This window comes from Schistocerca cancellata, chromosome 3, assembly GCF_023864275.1.
Source record: "Schistocerca cancellata isolate TAMUIC-IGC-003103 chromosome 3, iqSchCanc2.1, whole genome shotgun sequence".
NCBI classification, from domain to species: domain Eukaryota; kingdom Metazoa; phylum Arthropoda; class Insecta; order Orthoptera; family Acrididae; genus Schistocerca; species Schistocerca cancellata.
The window spans coordinates 522,959,103-522,976,519 of NC_064628.1; the positions used below are offsets into that span (position 1 = coordinate 522,959,103).

The window sequence follows — 17,417 nt, forward strand, 5'->3', positions numbered from 1 at the left end:
CAAAACTTAGGAGCTAACATGAGCATAAAATTGCACTTCCTTCACAGCCACTTGGATCGATTTCCTCGTAATCTAGGTGATTTCAGTGAGGAACAAGGAGAGCGGTTCCATCAAGATATGAAAGGAATAGAGGAAAGATATAAAGGAAGATGGGACAGGCATATGATGGCAGATTATTGCTGGAATCTGCAACGTGACTTTTCTGAAGAGACCTATAAAAGGAAAGCGTGCAGGAAGCGGTTCGTCATGGACGGAAAATGATATACTTATAGAGAAACTTTTCAATTATGTTTTATACGTGGACAAATGCCTGTCAGGTTTTCATAGAAGCTATTTATAAAGATTATTTTCTTTTTTCATTGTAGTTTGTAGCGCTCGAGTTCAGTATTAGTAATTTTTTCTAATTTTTTGAATAAATCATGCATTATCTCAAAAACTAGAGCCAAACTGCATAAATGGTTGCTATATTCGTCCTCAGCACCACTAACCCATCCTAAAGCCACTCAAATATCCTTGGCAAGAAAATGAGTGTTGACCAGTGTTATATTTCACATAATGCACTTTTCCCCTGTCTCACACGAAATATATTGTTCACATAATTCCAATACTGCAGACCATTGTTTTCACATTTTTTTCCAGAAATAAATTAAAAACACACTGGAATCGAATGAAGTGTAGCAGCAATTACTGCACGATAACTGCGAAAGAATGCTTGTGTTTCGCAATACTCTATTGCCACCATGGAGCAGTGGTGGTAGGAAAATGGGCAACAAACTACTGCCAAGCTGAACTTTTTTTTGCGTGAAGTTCCGACAGTATAAACTGAAATTGCATACATGTAACAGAAACGCAACTGCAGTATGCCACTAGCTGTGGCGACACTTTTGTTGCGTGTGTGGTTCCAGCTCAATGCAAAGTTACTTGTCCAGCACAATATTGTTTATTATATACAAGAAATGATTAAATGGATGAATAAATATACAGTTCATTTACATGTGGCTACTTTAACAACAAATTCATAGGAAAGTTTGTAAACGGGGTTTTCATCGCGTATGCAAGCAGTATACCATATCTAGACGATATCAGAAACACATACGTACAAAATATTACAATATACAGTACTTGTTAGTATTTGGTTTAATTGCCTCTGGCATTCGTGAAAGAACTTTCGTAGTCAGAGATTATTATACTACAGACACGAATGGTCTTGTTCCTATCAAAAGCGAGCATTCTAACCTCCTTGTTCCTATCTCAGATTGTGTTGATTGAACGTATGTGATCTTTGATCGACGTGGAGTGTATGGATACGGTGACATGTAGGATATATACATGTGTTAATGATAATAGTTTTTACGTGGTTTACGTGTTATCCATGCAATATACTCGACCGTATGAAATACGTAGCGAAGCGGTCCTCTGAGATTGAGAGTGAGTATAATTTAGTAAGTCCTTTGTGATATTTAACATGTGTGTCACGGGAAATTTGTTCCCGATGACATTAATTGTAGAAAGGAAGATAATATAAGATCCTGTTTATGTATGATGCTCGATAAATTTCATGGACATTTACTCGAATCATCTGTAGACAATAACTTGCGTGGTGACAGGTGCCTTATTTTTACTGATGTTTCTAGGTATTAGGCTGTACTTCGTGATCTGAGGAGGTAGATGTGGGGTAAATCTGAGCACGATGCAGGGCGATGACACCGTATCGAATTCCAAAGGCAACGTTGTCGTTTTGTTTTGGAAAAGATTGCAACAGGTATGTTTTCATAACGTTGTTATTGATGTTTTGACGTTTACAGTCATTACGTTTTTTTGAATGAAGTACTTATCAGAGCTCATGTAAAGGCATATACATGGTTGTTGCTGTAACTGTTGGCACGTTTGACTAACTTTTCGCTTGTAGTTACGAGCGGTCTTGTCAGGTTTGTATCTCAAACTAGAAATACAGTTTTTATTTATACTTCTCAATTCTCTAAATACAAACGTTCGAATTAACCGGTACAACTGTTTCCCAGAGATATGTGCATTTTGTAACTACGAAATTTAATAAAATATTACGTAAATGATCCAATGCTTAGCATAGTAATATATCGTAAAGATGTTGGTAACAAGTTATCACTGAAATTGTGTGTGGAAAAGTCTGCCAACTCGTAATGAAAATTTCACCTACCAACATTCGATAACTTTGCCCTAACCTTAACATAATTTTTTCCAAAACTGAGTTTTCAGTCTGGGGTTTGGTGGAGTTTTCTGTAACATTCCAAACAAATTTTGTGTGTGTGTGTGTGTGTGTGTGTGTGTGTGTGTGTGTGTGTGTGTGTGTGTGTGTTGCTGCTTATGCCTTAATTTTAGAAGATAATACTGTGCTGACTTTAGCAAGAATAGGACAGAACTACACTGAAATAGTGATTGTGTGTGTCTTCACTACATGTCAGGTGTAAATGCTATATGAATTATTGTATCTTACAGCCAAATTCATATTGTTTGTATAGTATGATCAAAATTCATTGTGAAATATGATACTCAGCTGTAGTGTTGTGTAGTGGGTGTAGGGCTTTCACTTTAGGGTACTTTAAAGTGGGACTTACTAAGAACATGGTGTGAAAATGCAAATGCACGCATTTGAATATGTGCTAGTTTACAACTGATCTATCAAAATCATTAGGTAAATTTATTAGACAATCCAGTCAAGACACGTCTGATTTTTCCTGTATGGTGTATCCTACTGCAGAGATAACATTTGATAGCTTAGTTGACTGGAGTTTTTGCCAATTTTGCACTTGTGTATACTGCTTTGTATGTGCATCAGTGACACAAACAACAATGTTGCTGTTAATCATCTTGCTTCATATAGGTTGATTATTCCCCTACGTTCAAGTCTGTGGTGGTTTTTTACCCCAGCAATGGTTCATAGTGTGCTGAACTGAATGACTAGATGTGCATATTAACTCTTCATGTCTTACATGGATGTTCATTTATACCCAGCAATTTTTTTTTTTTTTTTTTTTTGCTATTCATTAGTAGATATAGCTTTGTGTCACATATTCAGTTAGAATGTCTTCAGTATAATAACAATTATTTTTGATTAAGTGTGATACAAAAGGTGTTATTGAGCAGATATCTGTAGAATTTATTGTACTGTGTATGTAAAGTGGTCTACCACATGACACAGCAGCCAGTAGTGTCATTCTGATACCTTGATCTTTAGAATGTGCTTTCAGGTCCAATATTTAGGTTAAGAGGAATATTTGATAAGTCATTGTCTTTGACTGAGGACTACCACCAAAGCAACATTAATGTATTTCCACTCACTAATGCCATCTGAGATAAAATTCTGAGGTATCTTTATCACTTGGGAAGTGTTTATTGTCAAAGGGCAAGAGGTTATGGTTATGTTCAGCAAATCATCTTCTACAGCTACACACACACTCCACAGGTCACTATATGGTGCATGGTGGAGGATACCACTACTAATTTTTTCCTTTCTGGTTCAAACTCACTTCCAGCCATCCTGAATTAGGTTTCCCGTGATTTCCCTAAACCACTTCAGGCGAATGCAGGGATGGTTCCTTTGAAAGGGCACAACTGACTTTCTTAACCATCCTTCCCTAATCTGATAGGACCACTGAGATCACTGCTTGGTCCCTTTCCCCAAATCAACCAACCAACTTCAAAAAAATTCAAGTTTTGGAAGACTGTTTGGTTGTAAGGCTTAGTGACTACTTTCATATTTTCTTTGTTTGTTTAGTCCTATTCTTATTACTCTTACACAGCAACTTATTGACATTAACTGCTATGTAAATGTTGACCGCTATCTTTTCTGGATGTTTAGTTCAGTCCTTGACCCTTTCTGCTCATTGACACATGGACTGCCCTACGTACTAAGCTGTCAAAATCAGCCTCTTTACAAGCCTGTGGAAGACAAGAATAATTGGGAATTACAGGATCGGTTGTTGTCGATCTCCTGTAAGTTGTAAAAGCATGCTTATTGTCCTGCCTGTAAATGTTCAAGTTAAGAGAGGAACTGTAAATTGCCGTCAGTTTCACGCTGCACAGTGAACTCAATTTTTGTGTGGGCATTATTAAGCTTATTTGCTATTTCTTCTGAATCTTCCTTGGAACTATCAACAAGCAACAAAGTGTTGCCCACATAACATTTGTAATAAACAACTTTATGCAAAATGACTTTACAAGAATTAAAAACTTTATATTCTAGGCTGTTCTAAAACTCAGTTTTATCTTCTAGGGCGACCCCCTCCCGCCCCTCTGAATCATGGACCTTGCCGTTGGTGGGGAGGCTTGCGTGCCTCAGCGATACAGATAGCAGTACCTTAGGTGCAACCACAATGGAGGGGTGTCTGTTGAGAGGCCAGACAAATGTGTGGTTCCTGAAGAGGGGCACCAGCCTTTTCAGTAGTTGCAGGGGCAACAGTCTGGATCATAGACTGATCTGGCCTTGTAACATAAACCAAAACAGCCTTGCTGTGCTGGTACTCTGAATGGCTGAAAGCAGGGCGAAACCACAGCCATAATTTTCCCCGAGGGCATGCAGCTTTACTGTATGGTTAAGTGATGATAGTGTCCTCTTGGGTGAAGTATTCCAGAGATAAAATTGTCCCCCATTCAGATCTGTTGGTGGGGACTACGCAGGAGGACATTATCAGGAGAAAGAGAACTGGCATTCTACGGGTCGGTGTATGGAATGTCGGAGCCCTTAATCGGGCAAGGTAGGTTAGAAAATTTAAAAAGGGAAATGGATAGGTTAAAATTAGATATGGTGGGAATTTTTGAAGTTTGGCGGCAAAAGGAACAAGACCTCTGGTCAGGTGAAAACAGGGTTATAAACACACAATCAAATAGGGGTAATGCAGGAGTAGGTTTAATAATGAATAAAAAAATAGGTGTACGGGTAAGCTACTACAAACAGCATAGTGAACATATTATTGTAGGCAAGATAGACACGAAGCGCACGCCTACCACAGAAGTAGAAGTTTATATGCCAACTAGCTCTGCAGATGATGAAGAGATTGAAGAAATCTGTGATGTGATAAAAGAATTATTTAGATAGTTAAGGGAGATGAAAATTTGTCATGGGGACTGGAATTCGATAGTAGGAAAAGGAAGAGAAGGAAAAGTACTAGATGAATATGTACTGAGGGTAAGGAATGAAAGCGGAAGCCACCTGGTAGAATTCTGTGCAGAGCATAACTTAATCATTGCTAACACTTGGTTTAAAAGTCATGAAAGGACATTGTATATGTGGAAGAAGCCTGGAGACACTGGAGGATTTCAGATAGATTATATCATGGTAAGACAGAGATTTAAGAACGAGGTTCTAAATTGTAATTTCTAGGGGCAGATGTGGACTCTGGCCACAATCTATTGGTTATGAACTCTAGATTAAAACTGAAGAAGATGCAAAAACATGGGAATTTAAGGACATGGGGACTGGATAAACTCTAAGAACTAGAGATTTTAGAGTGTTTCAGAAAGAGCATTAGGGAACGACTGACAGGGGAAAGAAATACAATGGAAAAAGAATGGGTAACTTTCAGAGATGGAATAGTGAAGGCAGAAGGGGGTCAAGTAGGTAAAAAGGCAAGAGCTAGTAGAAATCCTTGGGTAACAGAAGAGATACTAAATTTAATTGATGAAAGGAGAAAATATAAGAATGCAGTAAATGATGCAGGAAAAAAGGAATACAAACATCTCAAAAATGAGATTGACAGGAAGTGCAAAATGGCTAATCAGGGATGGCTAGAGGACAAATGTAAGGCTTTAGAGGCATACATCACTAAGGGTAAAATAGATACTGCCTACAGGAAAATCAAAGAGACCTTTGGAGAAAAGACAACCACTTGCATGAATATCAAGAGCTCAGATGGAAAACCATTCCTAAGCAAAGAACGGAAAGCAGAAAGATAGGAGTATATAGAGGGGCTATACAAGGGCAATATCATGGAAATGGAAGAGGATGTAGATGGAATGGGAGATATGATACTGCATGAAGAATTTGACAGAGCACTGAAAGACCTAAGTCAAAAAAAGGCACTGGGAGTAGACAATATTCCAGTAGAACTACTGATAGTCTTGGGAGAGCCAGCCCTGACAAAACTACCATTTGGTAAGCAAGATGTATGAGACAGATGAAATACCCTCAGACTTCGAGAAGACTATAATAATTCCAATCCCAAATAAAGCATATATTGACAGGTGTGAAAATTACCGAACTAGCAGTTTAATAAGTCACAGTTGCATCCTCCTGTGGGTCCGGGGGTTAGAATAGGCCTGAGGTATTCCCGCCTGTTGTGAGAGAGGACTAAAAGGCATCTAACACATTTTGTCCTTTGTGATGGTCCCCTGTAGTATTTGACCTCCATTTGTCAGCATTTTCCCAAAGAGCGAACCAATTGGGGAAGGGTGCCTTACATGGTGCATAGTGTCCATTATGTGCCGAGACCTCTCGCATGCTTCGACACGGATCTGCACTTCCACTCATTCTCTAGCTGTTGGGCGAGATCACCTTCCTGGGTGCATTTTCCTCCATCCTCTGTGCAGTATAACTCTCTGTGCTGTTGGCAATAATGGACTTCTTGGCTTGTTTGCGCCTGATATCCAGCACGGTAGACAGTCTGTTGTGGTGGGGCCACCATGTACCTGTTGGTTGTAGCCCCCTGACCACACAGGGATCGCTCTGCTGATGCCTGCACCCTTAACTCTCCACATATGCCAAGGAGTAGACGCCTGTCACCCAGGGTCATCTGGACTCCCGACAAAGGCCATCCTGCCAGGTGGCCTTTGCTGTCGCTGGGTGGTACCCGTGGGGAGGTCCCCTGGTTGGAGTGAGTGCCTTCAGGGCAGATAATACACCATGAAGTGTATATCATCTCTTGCTGGTGATCAAACACCAGAAGTCTCTAAACGATAAAGATCTAACTTCAATGCTAAGAAATACGACCCTAAATCGTGCCATGCTAAGGATGGCAGCGAAGCTTATTCAACCTGGTACCTCGTATGTACAGGAGTTGATGGGGAATCTTTCTTGCCAATGGAACCTCAGTTTTTTGGAGCATTTAGAGGACAAGTTTGGGGAGGTGGAGGGCTTGTCCAAAATTCGGTCTGGGCTGGTTGTTATCAAAACACCATCCTCTGCCCAGTCATGGGCACTACTCACCCGTGACAAGCTGGGAATGTTTTCGTTTCCATCATGCCCCATAAGAGCTCAAATATTGTCTAGGGTATCATATTTCACAGGGACCTTCTTTTGCAGTCTGATAATGAGTTGTGCGCCAATTTAGAGCAGCCTGGTGTCCATTTCGTCCGGCGCGTCCACTGGGGTCCGAGGGATAACCAGGTTACCACCGGTGTCTTCATCTTGGCCTTCGAGGGTGACACATTACCTGAGGAGGTCAGGGTGATGGTCTACCACTGTGATGTAGAGCCATATATCCCTCCCCTAATGTGGTGCTTTAAGTGCTGGAAGTTCGACCATATGTCTACCCGCTGTACTTCCAGTGTCTCCTGTCGGGATATGCTTCACTTCTCAATACTCCCTGTGCCCCACCTCCCATCTGTGTCAGCTACGGAGAGCACCATTTGCCTTGCTTGCTAGACTGCAAGATTCTCCAGAAAGAAAGAAAGAAGGAAAAATAATGGAATACAAGACCCTGGACCAACTGACTTACACTGAGGCTAAGAGAAAATATCAGAGGCTACATGCTGTGCATATGACGTCAACCTATGCTGCCACTATGACAACAGTTCTACCATCTTCCGTTCCGCCTCGTACAGTTGGCTCTGAGCCATGGGGGGCACCTCCCTCCCTGTTGCTCCTGCACAACCTACTTCATAGCAACCCCCGCCTGACACACCAGCCATGAGGGACGTACATCAGTCCCCAATTCTCAGCCGGAGAAGCATAAGTCTCCTGCGGCTCCTCTCACCATGAAAGTATCCCTTGGGTCACTCCCTTCCCAGGTTCCTACCAGTGGCAAAACTGACACCCGCCAGTGGCGGAATCAACTGCAGGTAGCTGGTCCTAGGGCTTCAGTCCTCTTCAGTCCCTGAGACTGAATCAGTGAAGCCCTCCCAGCTGGACAAACCTAAGGAGTAGCAAGAGAAACCTAAAAAGATAAAGACCCCCAAGAACCAAGGCACTGCGGTGGCACCCACATCACTACCACTACCTACAAGCTCTGTGTCTGAGGATGAGGTGGAGATTCTGTCATCTGCTGAGGACCTAGAGCTTGCTGGGTTCTCAGATACAATGGATGTCAATCGCACAGGTACTCATCTGGTGGTAGCAGATGACTGAGGCGTAGACTACCTCATTGAGTGTTTCATGCCTTCCCAGTCTCACGATCATGTAATCCTCCAGTGGAAGTGGTAGTTTTTTCCAACACCTGGCTGAGCTACAGCAACTGATAAGCCTTACACTCGCTTTTTGCATTACCCTCAAGGAAACCTGGTTCCCGGCAATGTGGACCCCTGCCCTCTGTGGCTATAAGGGATATTACAGGGACCATAGCAACTATAATTGTGTGTCAGGTGGAGTCTGCATCTATGTCCTGTTCTCAGTATATAGTGAACCTCTGCCCCTTCAAACCCCACTTGAAGCTGTGGCTGTCAGGATAAGGATGGCACAGGAAATAGCTGTCTGCAATGTATATCTTCCTCCAGATGGTGCAGTACCCCTGAACATATTGGTTGCACTGATTGATCAACTCCATAAACCTTTACTACTTTTGGGATATTCTAATGCGCATAACCCCTTGTGGGGTGGCGCTATGTTTACTGGCCAAGGTAGGGAGGTCAAAAATTTACTGTCACAACTTGACCTCTGCCTCTTAAATACAGGTACCCTCACACATTTCAATGTGGCACATGGCACATGTTCGACCATTGATCTCCCGGTTAGCAGTCTGGCCTTGTCCTATCTATCCACTGGAAAGCACATGACCTGTATGGTAGCGGCACGTCCCCATTTTCATGTCACTCCCCTGGCGTCATGCCAACGGATGACTACCCAGATGGGCTTTAAACAAGGCAGACTGGGAAGCCTTTACCTCTGCTGTCGCTGCTGAATCTCCCCCACATGGTGCCATTGAGCAGGTCACTACGCCGATTGTTGCTACATCTACATATGTACTCTGCTAGCCACCAAGTGGTGTTGCGGAGGGCACAATTCACGCCAAAGTCATATTTCCGCCCCTCTGTTCCACTTGTGGATCGTGCGAGGGAAAAACGACTGTCTGAATGCCTCAGTATGAGCTCTTACTTCCCTTATCTTTTAATGGTGATCATTGTGCAGTTCGTAAGTTGGTGGTAATAATATGTGCTCTACATCCTCGGTGAAGATCGGATTTCGGAATGTAGTGAGCAGCCCCTTCTGTTTAGCACGCCGTCTGTCTGCAAGTGTGTCCCATTTCAAACTTTCTTTGAGATTTGTAACGCTCTCGCAATGGCTAAATGTACCCGTCACGAATCATGCTGCTCTTCTTTGGACTTTCTCAATCTCTTGAATCAGACCTAATTGGTAAGGGTCCCATACAGATGAACAATACTCCAATACTTGGACAAACTAACATATTGTAAGCTATTTCCCTTGTTGAAGGACTGCATCGCTTCATGATTCTACCAATAAACCGCAATCTAGAGTTCACCTTGACCGTTACCTGTGTAATCTGATCATTCCATTTGAGATCACTTCGAACTGTCACACCCAGATACTTGACAGACGTTACCACTTCCAAAGATTGGGCATCTATTTTGTAATTGTACATTAATGGGGATTTTCGCCTTGTTACACACAGTGGGTTACACTTTCTAATATTGAGAGATAACTGCCAGTCAACACCACACATTTATTTACTGCAAATCCTCATTGATTTGTTCACAGCTTTCATGTGGTACTACTTTCCTGTAGACTACAGCATCATCGGCAAACAGTCTAATGCTGCTGTCAATACCATCAACCAGATCGTTTATGTAAATCGTAAAAAGCAGAGCTGTTACCCTGGGGCACACCTGATGTTACACTTGTTTCTGTTGAAGTCACCCATTCAGGACAGCATACTGCTCCCTGTCTGTTAGAAAACTTCCTATCCAACCGCATATGTCATCAGATAGACCGTAAGAACGCACTTTTTGTAGCAAACGACTGTGCGGAACTGAGTCGAACATCTTTCGAAAGTCGAGAAATATGGTATCAACCTGGGAGCCAGTATCTAGAGCTTGTTGTTTATCATGCACAAAGAGGGCCAGCTATGTCTCGCATGGCCGCTGTTTCCTAAAACTGTGCTGGTTTCTGCAGATGAGCTTCTCAGTCTGGAAAGGTCATTATGTCTGAACACGAAATATGTTCCATGATTCTACAACAAACTGATGCCAGTGAAATTGGCTGGTAATTATGTGCATCCTATTTTCTACCCTTTTTATAGATTGCTATGACCTGGGCCTTCTTCCAGGCCCGTGGAACTTTCCGCTGTTCCAATGATCTCTGATAGATGATGGATAAGAATTGCGCTATATTTGTAGCATAGTAGACGTAAAATCTTACGGGGATACCATCTGGGCCAGATGCCTTCCTGGTGTCTAAGGCTCTTAACTGTTTCACAATCCCAGACACACTAAACACTATGTCAGCCATCCTTTCATTTGTTCGATAACTAAAAGGGGAATGGTGTTGCAGTCCTTTACCATAAACGAGTTTTTGAAAGCTAGGTTTAGAATTTCAGCCATCTGTTTATCATCATCAGTTACATTACCCAACTGTCAGCAAGAGAAGGTGTTGAAACATTTGTAGTGTTCGTAGATTTTATGTACGACCAAAATTTTTTGGAGTTATTTTTAGAATCTGCAGATAAAATATTGCTTTCAAATTCGTAAAAGAATCTCTTCGTCCTTCTGACAGCTTTCATTTCGCATAATTTCTGTTTGTCAGCAGGGCAGTGACTACGTTTAAAATGACTGTGCAAAATTCTCTGCTTTCTCAGCAACTTCCTAATATGTTTGTTGTACCATGTTGGATCCTTTCTCTCGCCTATACTTTTGCTAGGCGCATACTTTAAGTTCCAACAATAGATGCTCAATATCTTTGTGACTCGTGGTGAATGCTTGGCACTGACTATAAAGATATTTATTAATTACACTTTTATTTGCTTTCCCAAACAAGAAAACTCTATGCTGTTTCTTTGGTTTTTTGCAACTTCCACTGACGTAAAAGCCACAGCGACAGTATGGTCGCTAGTACCTTCTTCTAGATGATCTTCCTTAAAAAGATCAGGTCTGTTTGTCGCCAAGATATCTAATATGTTCCTGCGGTACAATGTGGAAGGGCGCTGAGCAGCTCCCACTCTGTAAATGGGGCGTTATAGTGTTCGTTGTGGCGACTTTTCTTTCCTTTCCAACATCTGTTTCTGCGGTAGAAAATGCAGTCCCTCATTCTTTAGGGTGCCCCCAGCGAAAGACAGTTCCTTTGTGGTTGCCGGAATTCACTGAGGCTATTAAAGTGTGTCGGCAAGCTCTACAGTGACGTAAGTGGTACCCTTCCCTAGAGCACCTATTAGCCTTTAAGTGGCTCCATGCCCACATTCACCAGTTTATAAAACGACAGAAACAGGAGTGTTGGGAGAGGTATGTGTTGACAATTGGGTGCCATACGTCATCTTCCCAAGTCTGGACGAAGATCAAATGTCTTTTTGGGTACCAGTCCCTAACAGGTGTCCCTGACATTGACGTAAATGTCATGTTACCTTCAGACTCAAATACGATTGCCGAGCACTTTGCTGAGCACTATGCTCGAGCCTCTGCGTCGGAGAACTTTCCCCAGCCTTTCGCACCCACAAATAGTGGATGGAAAGGAAAGTCTCCACAGTGAACCCTATAACACCCCATTTACAGAGTGGGAGCTGCTCAGCGCCCTCGCACATTGCCCCGAAACAGCTCCTGAGCCGTATCGGATCCACAGTCAGGTGATAAAATATCTCTCATCTGCCTATAAGCCACATCTCCTTGTCATCTTCAACCGGATCTGGTGCAACGCCATCTTTCCATCGCAATGGCGGGAAAGTACCATCATTCCAATGCTCAAACCTGGTCAAAACCCGCTTGATGTGAATAGCTACCGGCCCGTCAGCCTCACCAACTTTTTTGGTAAGCTGCTGGAATGTATGGTGTGTTGACGGTTGCGTTGGGTCCTGGAGTCATGTGGCCTACTGGCTCCATGTCAGGGTGGCTTCCGCCAGGGTCTCTGTACCACTGATAATCTTGTGTCCCTCGAGTCTGCGATTGGATCAGCCTTTTCCAGACGCCAATATCTGCTTGCCATCTTTTTTGACTTACTTAAAGCTTATGGCACGACCTGGCTACATCACATCCTTGCCACCTTGTATGAGTGGGATCTCCAGGGCCCGCTCACAATTTTTATCCAAAACTCCCTGTGGCTCCGTTCTTTCTGTTTCCAAGTTGGTGCCTGCCATAGTCCCCTGCCCCTCCCCCCCCCCCCTCCCCATATTCAGGAGAATGGCATTCCACAGGGCTCCGTATTGAGTGTCTCTCTAATTTTAGTGGCTGTTAAGTTTAGCAGCAGCTTTAGGGCCATCAGTCTCGCCTTCTGTGTATGTGGATGACTTCTGCATTTCGTACTGCTCGTCCAGTACCTGTGTTCCTGAGCGGAGCCTACAGGAAGCCATTCACAAGGTGCAATCATGGGCTCTAGGCGACGGATTCCAGTTTTCAGCCACAAAGTCGTGTGTCGTGCATTTCTGTTAGCGTAGCACCATTCATCCAGAACCAGAACTTTACCTTAATGACGATCGATTCACTGTAGTGGAGACGTATCGATTCTTAGGACTCGTTTTTGATGCCCAGTTGACTTGGCTACCTCACCTTTGTCAGCTTAAACAGATGTACTGGCAGCACCTCAATGCCCTCCGCTGCCTGAGCAACACCAACTGGAGAGCAGATTGCTCTACACTGCTGCAGCTCTACAGAGCCCTTGTTCAATCCTGCCTTGACAATGGGAGTCTGGTTTACAGTTCGGCAGCACCCTTAGCATTGTGTTTACTTGACCCAGTGCACCGCTGTGTTGTTTGCCTAGCTATCCTTGCCATCCTTTAGTAGCATCCATTCAGGAGTCCATCTATGCCCTGGAACGATCCTGTCGTTCAGTGGTGTTTGTGTGGACTCCAGGACTCATCGAAATCCCAGGTAACGAACTTGCCGACAGGCTGGCCAAACAGCTTCTGGAGATGGGCATCTCTGAAACTGAACTGCATTCTGTTTTACGCTGCAGGGTTCTTCGGCTTTGGGAGATGGAATGGGATAACAGCATGCGCAACAAACTGTGTGTCATTAAGGAGACGATGAATGTGTGGAAGTCTTCCACGCTGTACTCTCACGGGGAATCAGTTGTCCTCTGCCGACTCCGCATTGACCATACATGGCTAACACATGGTTACTTCCTCTGTAGTGAGGACCCACCTCGGTGTCACTGTGGCTCACAAATGACGGTCGTCCACCTCTTGCTGGACTGCCCCCTTTTAGCCACTCTACAGCGGACTTTTAACTTTCCCAGCACCCTATCTTCGGTGTTGGGCAACACTGCCTCAACAGCAGCTTTAATTTTACATTTTATTCGTGAGGGTGGGTTTTATCATTTTATCTAAGTTTTAGCGCATGTCCTTTGTTCCTTAGTGTCCTCCACTCTAGTGCTTTTAGGGTGGGGATTTTAATGTGTTGCACAGTGGCTGGCTTCTCATTTTTATTCTCATGGTCAGCCAACCATGGTAATCTGCTCTTTCGTTTTGATCCCTTCTACATGTTTCTTGTGTATCTCTGTGGGTTTCTTGTCTGATTTTGTCCATTTTAGTGTTTTTTGCCCTTCTGTCGTTCTTGTGGTTTTCTCCTTTCTTCCAGCTGTGTTTTTTTACTCCCACCCTTGTGGAATTATTTGAATCGGAACGAGGGCCCGATGACCTAGCAGTTTGGTCCCCCCCCCCCCCCCCCCTCTCCCCCTTAAACCAACCAACCATCACAATTGCAAAATACTATCATATATTCTTTACCAACGAATGGAAAAATCGGTAGAAGCTGACTTCTGGGAAGATATGTTTGGATTCCGTAGAAATGTTGGCACATGTGAGGCAATACTGACCCTACGACTTATCTTGGAAGCTAGATTAAGGAAAGGCAAACCTACGTTTCTAGCATTTGTAGACTTAGAGAAAGCTTTTGACAATGTTGATTGGAAGACTCTTTCAAATTCTGAGGGTGGCAGGGGTAAAATACAGGGAGCGAAAGACTTTTTGCAATTTGTACAGAAACCAGATGGCAGTTATAAAAGTCGAGGGACATGAAAGAGAAACAGTGGTTGGGAAGGTAGTGAGACAGGGTTGTAGCCTCTCCCCAATGTTATTCAATCTTTATATTGAGCAAGCAGTAAAGGAAACAAAAGAAAAATTTGGAATAGGAATTAAAATCCGTGGAGAAGAAATAAAAACTTTGAGGTTCGCCGATGACATTGTAATTCTGTCAGAGACAGCAAAGGACCTGGAAGAGCAGTTGAATGGAATGGACAGTGTCCTGAAAGGAGGAAATAAGATGAACATCAACAAAAGCAAAACAAAGATAATGGAATGTAGCCTAATTAAATCAGGTGATGCTGAGGAATTAGATTAGGAAATGAGACACCTAAAGTGGTAGATGAGTTTTGCTATTTTCGGAGCAAAATAACTGATGATGGTTGAAGTAGGGAGGATATAAAATGTAGACTGGCTATGGCAAGGAAAGTGTTTCTGAAGAAGAGAAATTTGTTAACATCATGTATAGATTTGTCAGGAAGTCTTTTTCTGAAAGTATTTGTATGGAGTGCAGCCATGTATAGAAGTGAAACATGGATGATAAATAGTTTAGACAAGAGGGGAATAGAAGCATTTGAAATGTGGTGTTACAGAAGAATGCTGAAGATTAGATGAGTGGATCACATAACTAATGAGGAGGTACTGAACAGAATTGGGGAGAAGAGGAATTTGTGGCACAACCTGATTAAAAGAAGGGGTCGTTTGGTAGGACACGTTCTGAGGCATCAAGGGATCACCAATTTAGTACTGGAGGGATGCGTGGAGAGTAAAAATTGTAGAGGGAGACAAAGAGATAAATACACTTTAGCAGATTCATCAGGATGTAGTAGGTTGCATTAGTTACTTGGAGATGAAGAAGCTTGCACAGTACAGAGAAGTGTGGAGAGCTGCATCAAACCAACCACAACAACTTCTAGGTCATTGATAGAAATGTCAACCATTGTTCCTAAAACACTGGAATCCCAAGGCTTTTTTTCGGCATATTACCCACAAACAAATGCCCAAAAGATGGTTAATTATGAATGCAACACCATGTTAATTAAGGTCTCTGAAGAATATGCATAAAGCTAACGACCCAACTGTAGAAATAGCCCATCCTGTAAGGTAACTAATTACTCAGCTAAATTCTGAACAAACTTACATCGTTGAGGACAACTATTTAGTGTGTTATTAGTATTGCTGTGATTAATGAAACTAGTGAGACACCAGTCACTGACTCTTTCCGTTTGGTTTCACTGGATGTCAAGATTTCATATTCTGATGTTCCTCTTAAAGAAATAATTAAGTTAATTGGAAGGGAATTTCCATAAATACAATAAAATTTCAAGGCAGGAGACCATTGAATTAATAGAAATTTCACAGCTGATTACAAGTTTTAACTGTTTCAGTTTTAATCATGAAAAGATCATGAATGTTCTGAAGCCTTAGTGTCAAAATAGTATTTCAGACAAATAATCTAGTGAGGTGTAATGCGAAGCGTGATATTGGTAAAAAGATAAAATAGTTTGAAATGTGAGAGTTTATGAAATATGCTGTGTTTTCTGTGAAACAAAATATGGTGGACCGACAGGAGGAACGTTGTCGAACATATACAAGAAATGTTAAGGTGCATTCAGAACTAAGTAACCATGACAAATTAGTTGTTGCAAATCATGTGCATGAAATGGACCATTCCCTTAAGGAAACAGAAAATGACATAGAAATCCTGCACATAGAAAGAAAGGACAAAGTAAACTCGACTTGTTGGGAGAATTAGATATGGTCGTTGAAGGAAAGAAAATGACAATATTCTTGAGGCACAAGTGAAAACAATGGAACCATATTTCTTAATGGCACTTTAGAATTTTTTTAAAGCAGATGCATGAATTTGTAATACTTCTATGATAAAATCGATACAGGCCAATGATCATAGATGGCAGCATCTTTAATTGAAAAAAAGTTGTTGAACAAAATAATAGCATTATGGTTGAGCCAGATGGCTGCATTTACTCTATAATTATGTGGTTTTGTCAGTCCACAACTTGCACACACCTGGAGAAGTGTGGACTTTACACTTTTGGAGCCCACAGGAGATCAGAAGGATGCAGCCTGGTATGCAATGATGTGTGAAATGTGATGACTACTCACTGAAGTTGACAGTTTGAGTACTACAGTCAACTGTGTTTTATTTATTTTATTTTATGAAACTGCAAATATGTCAGTATATTTCTTAGTGAAGAGAACGTAGTCTCTAGAAACACGTTGAGTTGTGTGTTGAACAAAAGAAGAGTTGACTGCTGCTAGTGTTACTGTTAAAATATAACATCCTTTACCTCACACCATTAAAATTGTTAATATTAATAACTTTCTGTACAAAGGAGATGCTGAGTCGCAGATAGGCACAACAAAAAGACTGTCACAAATGTAGCTTTCGTCCAGTAAGGCCTTCGTCAAAATTAGACGACACACACACACGTACACACTAGTGCAATTTTGACGAAGGCCTTACTGGCTGAAAGCTGTATTTGTGACAGTCCTTTTGTTGTACCTATCTGCGGCTCAGCATCTTTGCTCTATGGTGAGTAGCAATTTTCCTTTTCACAATATTGTTACATTCCATCCTGGATTTTCCATTGTATGATTTAATTTTTTGTACAGTTAGTTTAATTCCCAACTCTGCCCATCACAAGGAAGAGGAAGTATCCAGGTTTTCTTGCATACTGAGACACATTTCAACAAAGATAACACTTTGAAGTATCTTTTTCTTCAATAGACATGTAATAAGTTAATACATTCTTCTCATTTACATGAATTTAAAACTAGGCTTGGATCTACTGCCCTAGCATACATGCCGATGTAGCTGGGAGTGAATAGCAGTATGTAAGTGTCTCGCAATGTAAGAGAGTGATACACTGAGTCCTAAGTTCACTGACTTTGAGAGGTGCATGAGTGTTTCGTACATTTGTTTTCTAATAGCATTTCAAAATTTTTCATCTTCAGTCCTTTCTGTAAAAATGCCAGAGATCAAAATTATTGTGGATAATGTTTATTTATCCTATAATCTCTGATTTT

The 17,417-nt window shown here is 41.9% G+C and overlaps 1 protein-coding gene across 1 annotated transcript in view; it reads left to right on the plus strand.

Annotated features, from left to right (window-relative positions):
* The first annotated feature begins 1,268 nt into the window (after nt 1-1,268).
* Nucleotides 1,269-17,417, plus strand: part of LOC126175339 (protein RER1) — a 72,219-nt gene continuing 56,070 nt past the window's right edge. The window contains exons 1-2 of the mRNA XM_049922060.1: nt 1,269-1,428; nt 1,635-1,762. Coding sequence (XP_049778017.1) covers nt 1,691-1,762 — 72 coding nt within the window. The 5' untranslated portion in view covers nt 1,269-1,428; nt 1,635-1,690. The remainder of the gene's footprint in view (nt 1,429-1,634; nt 1,763-17,417) is intronic.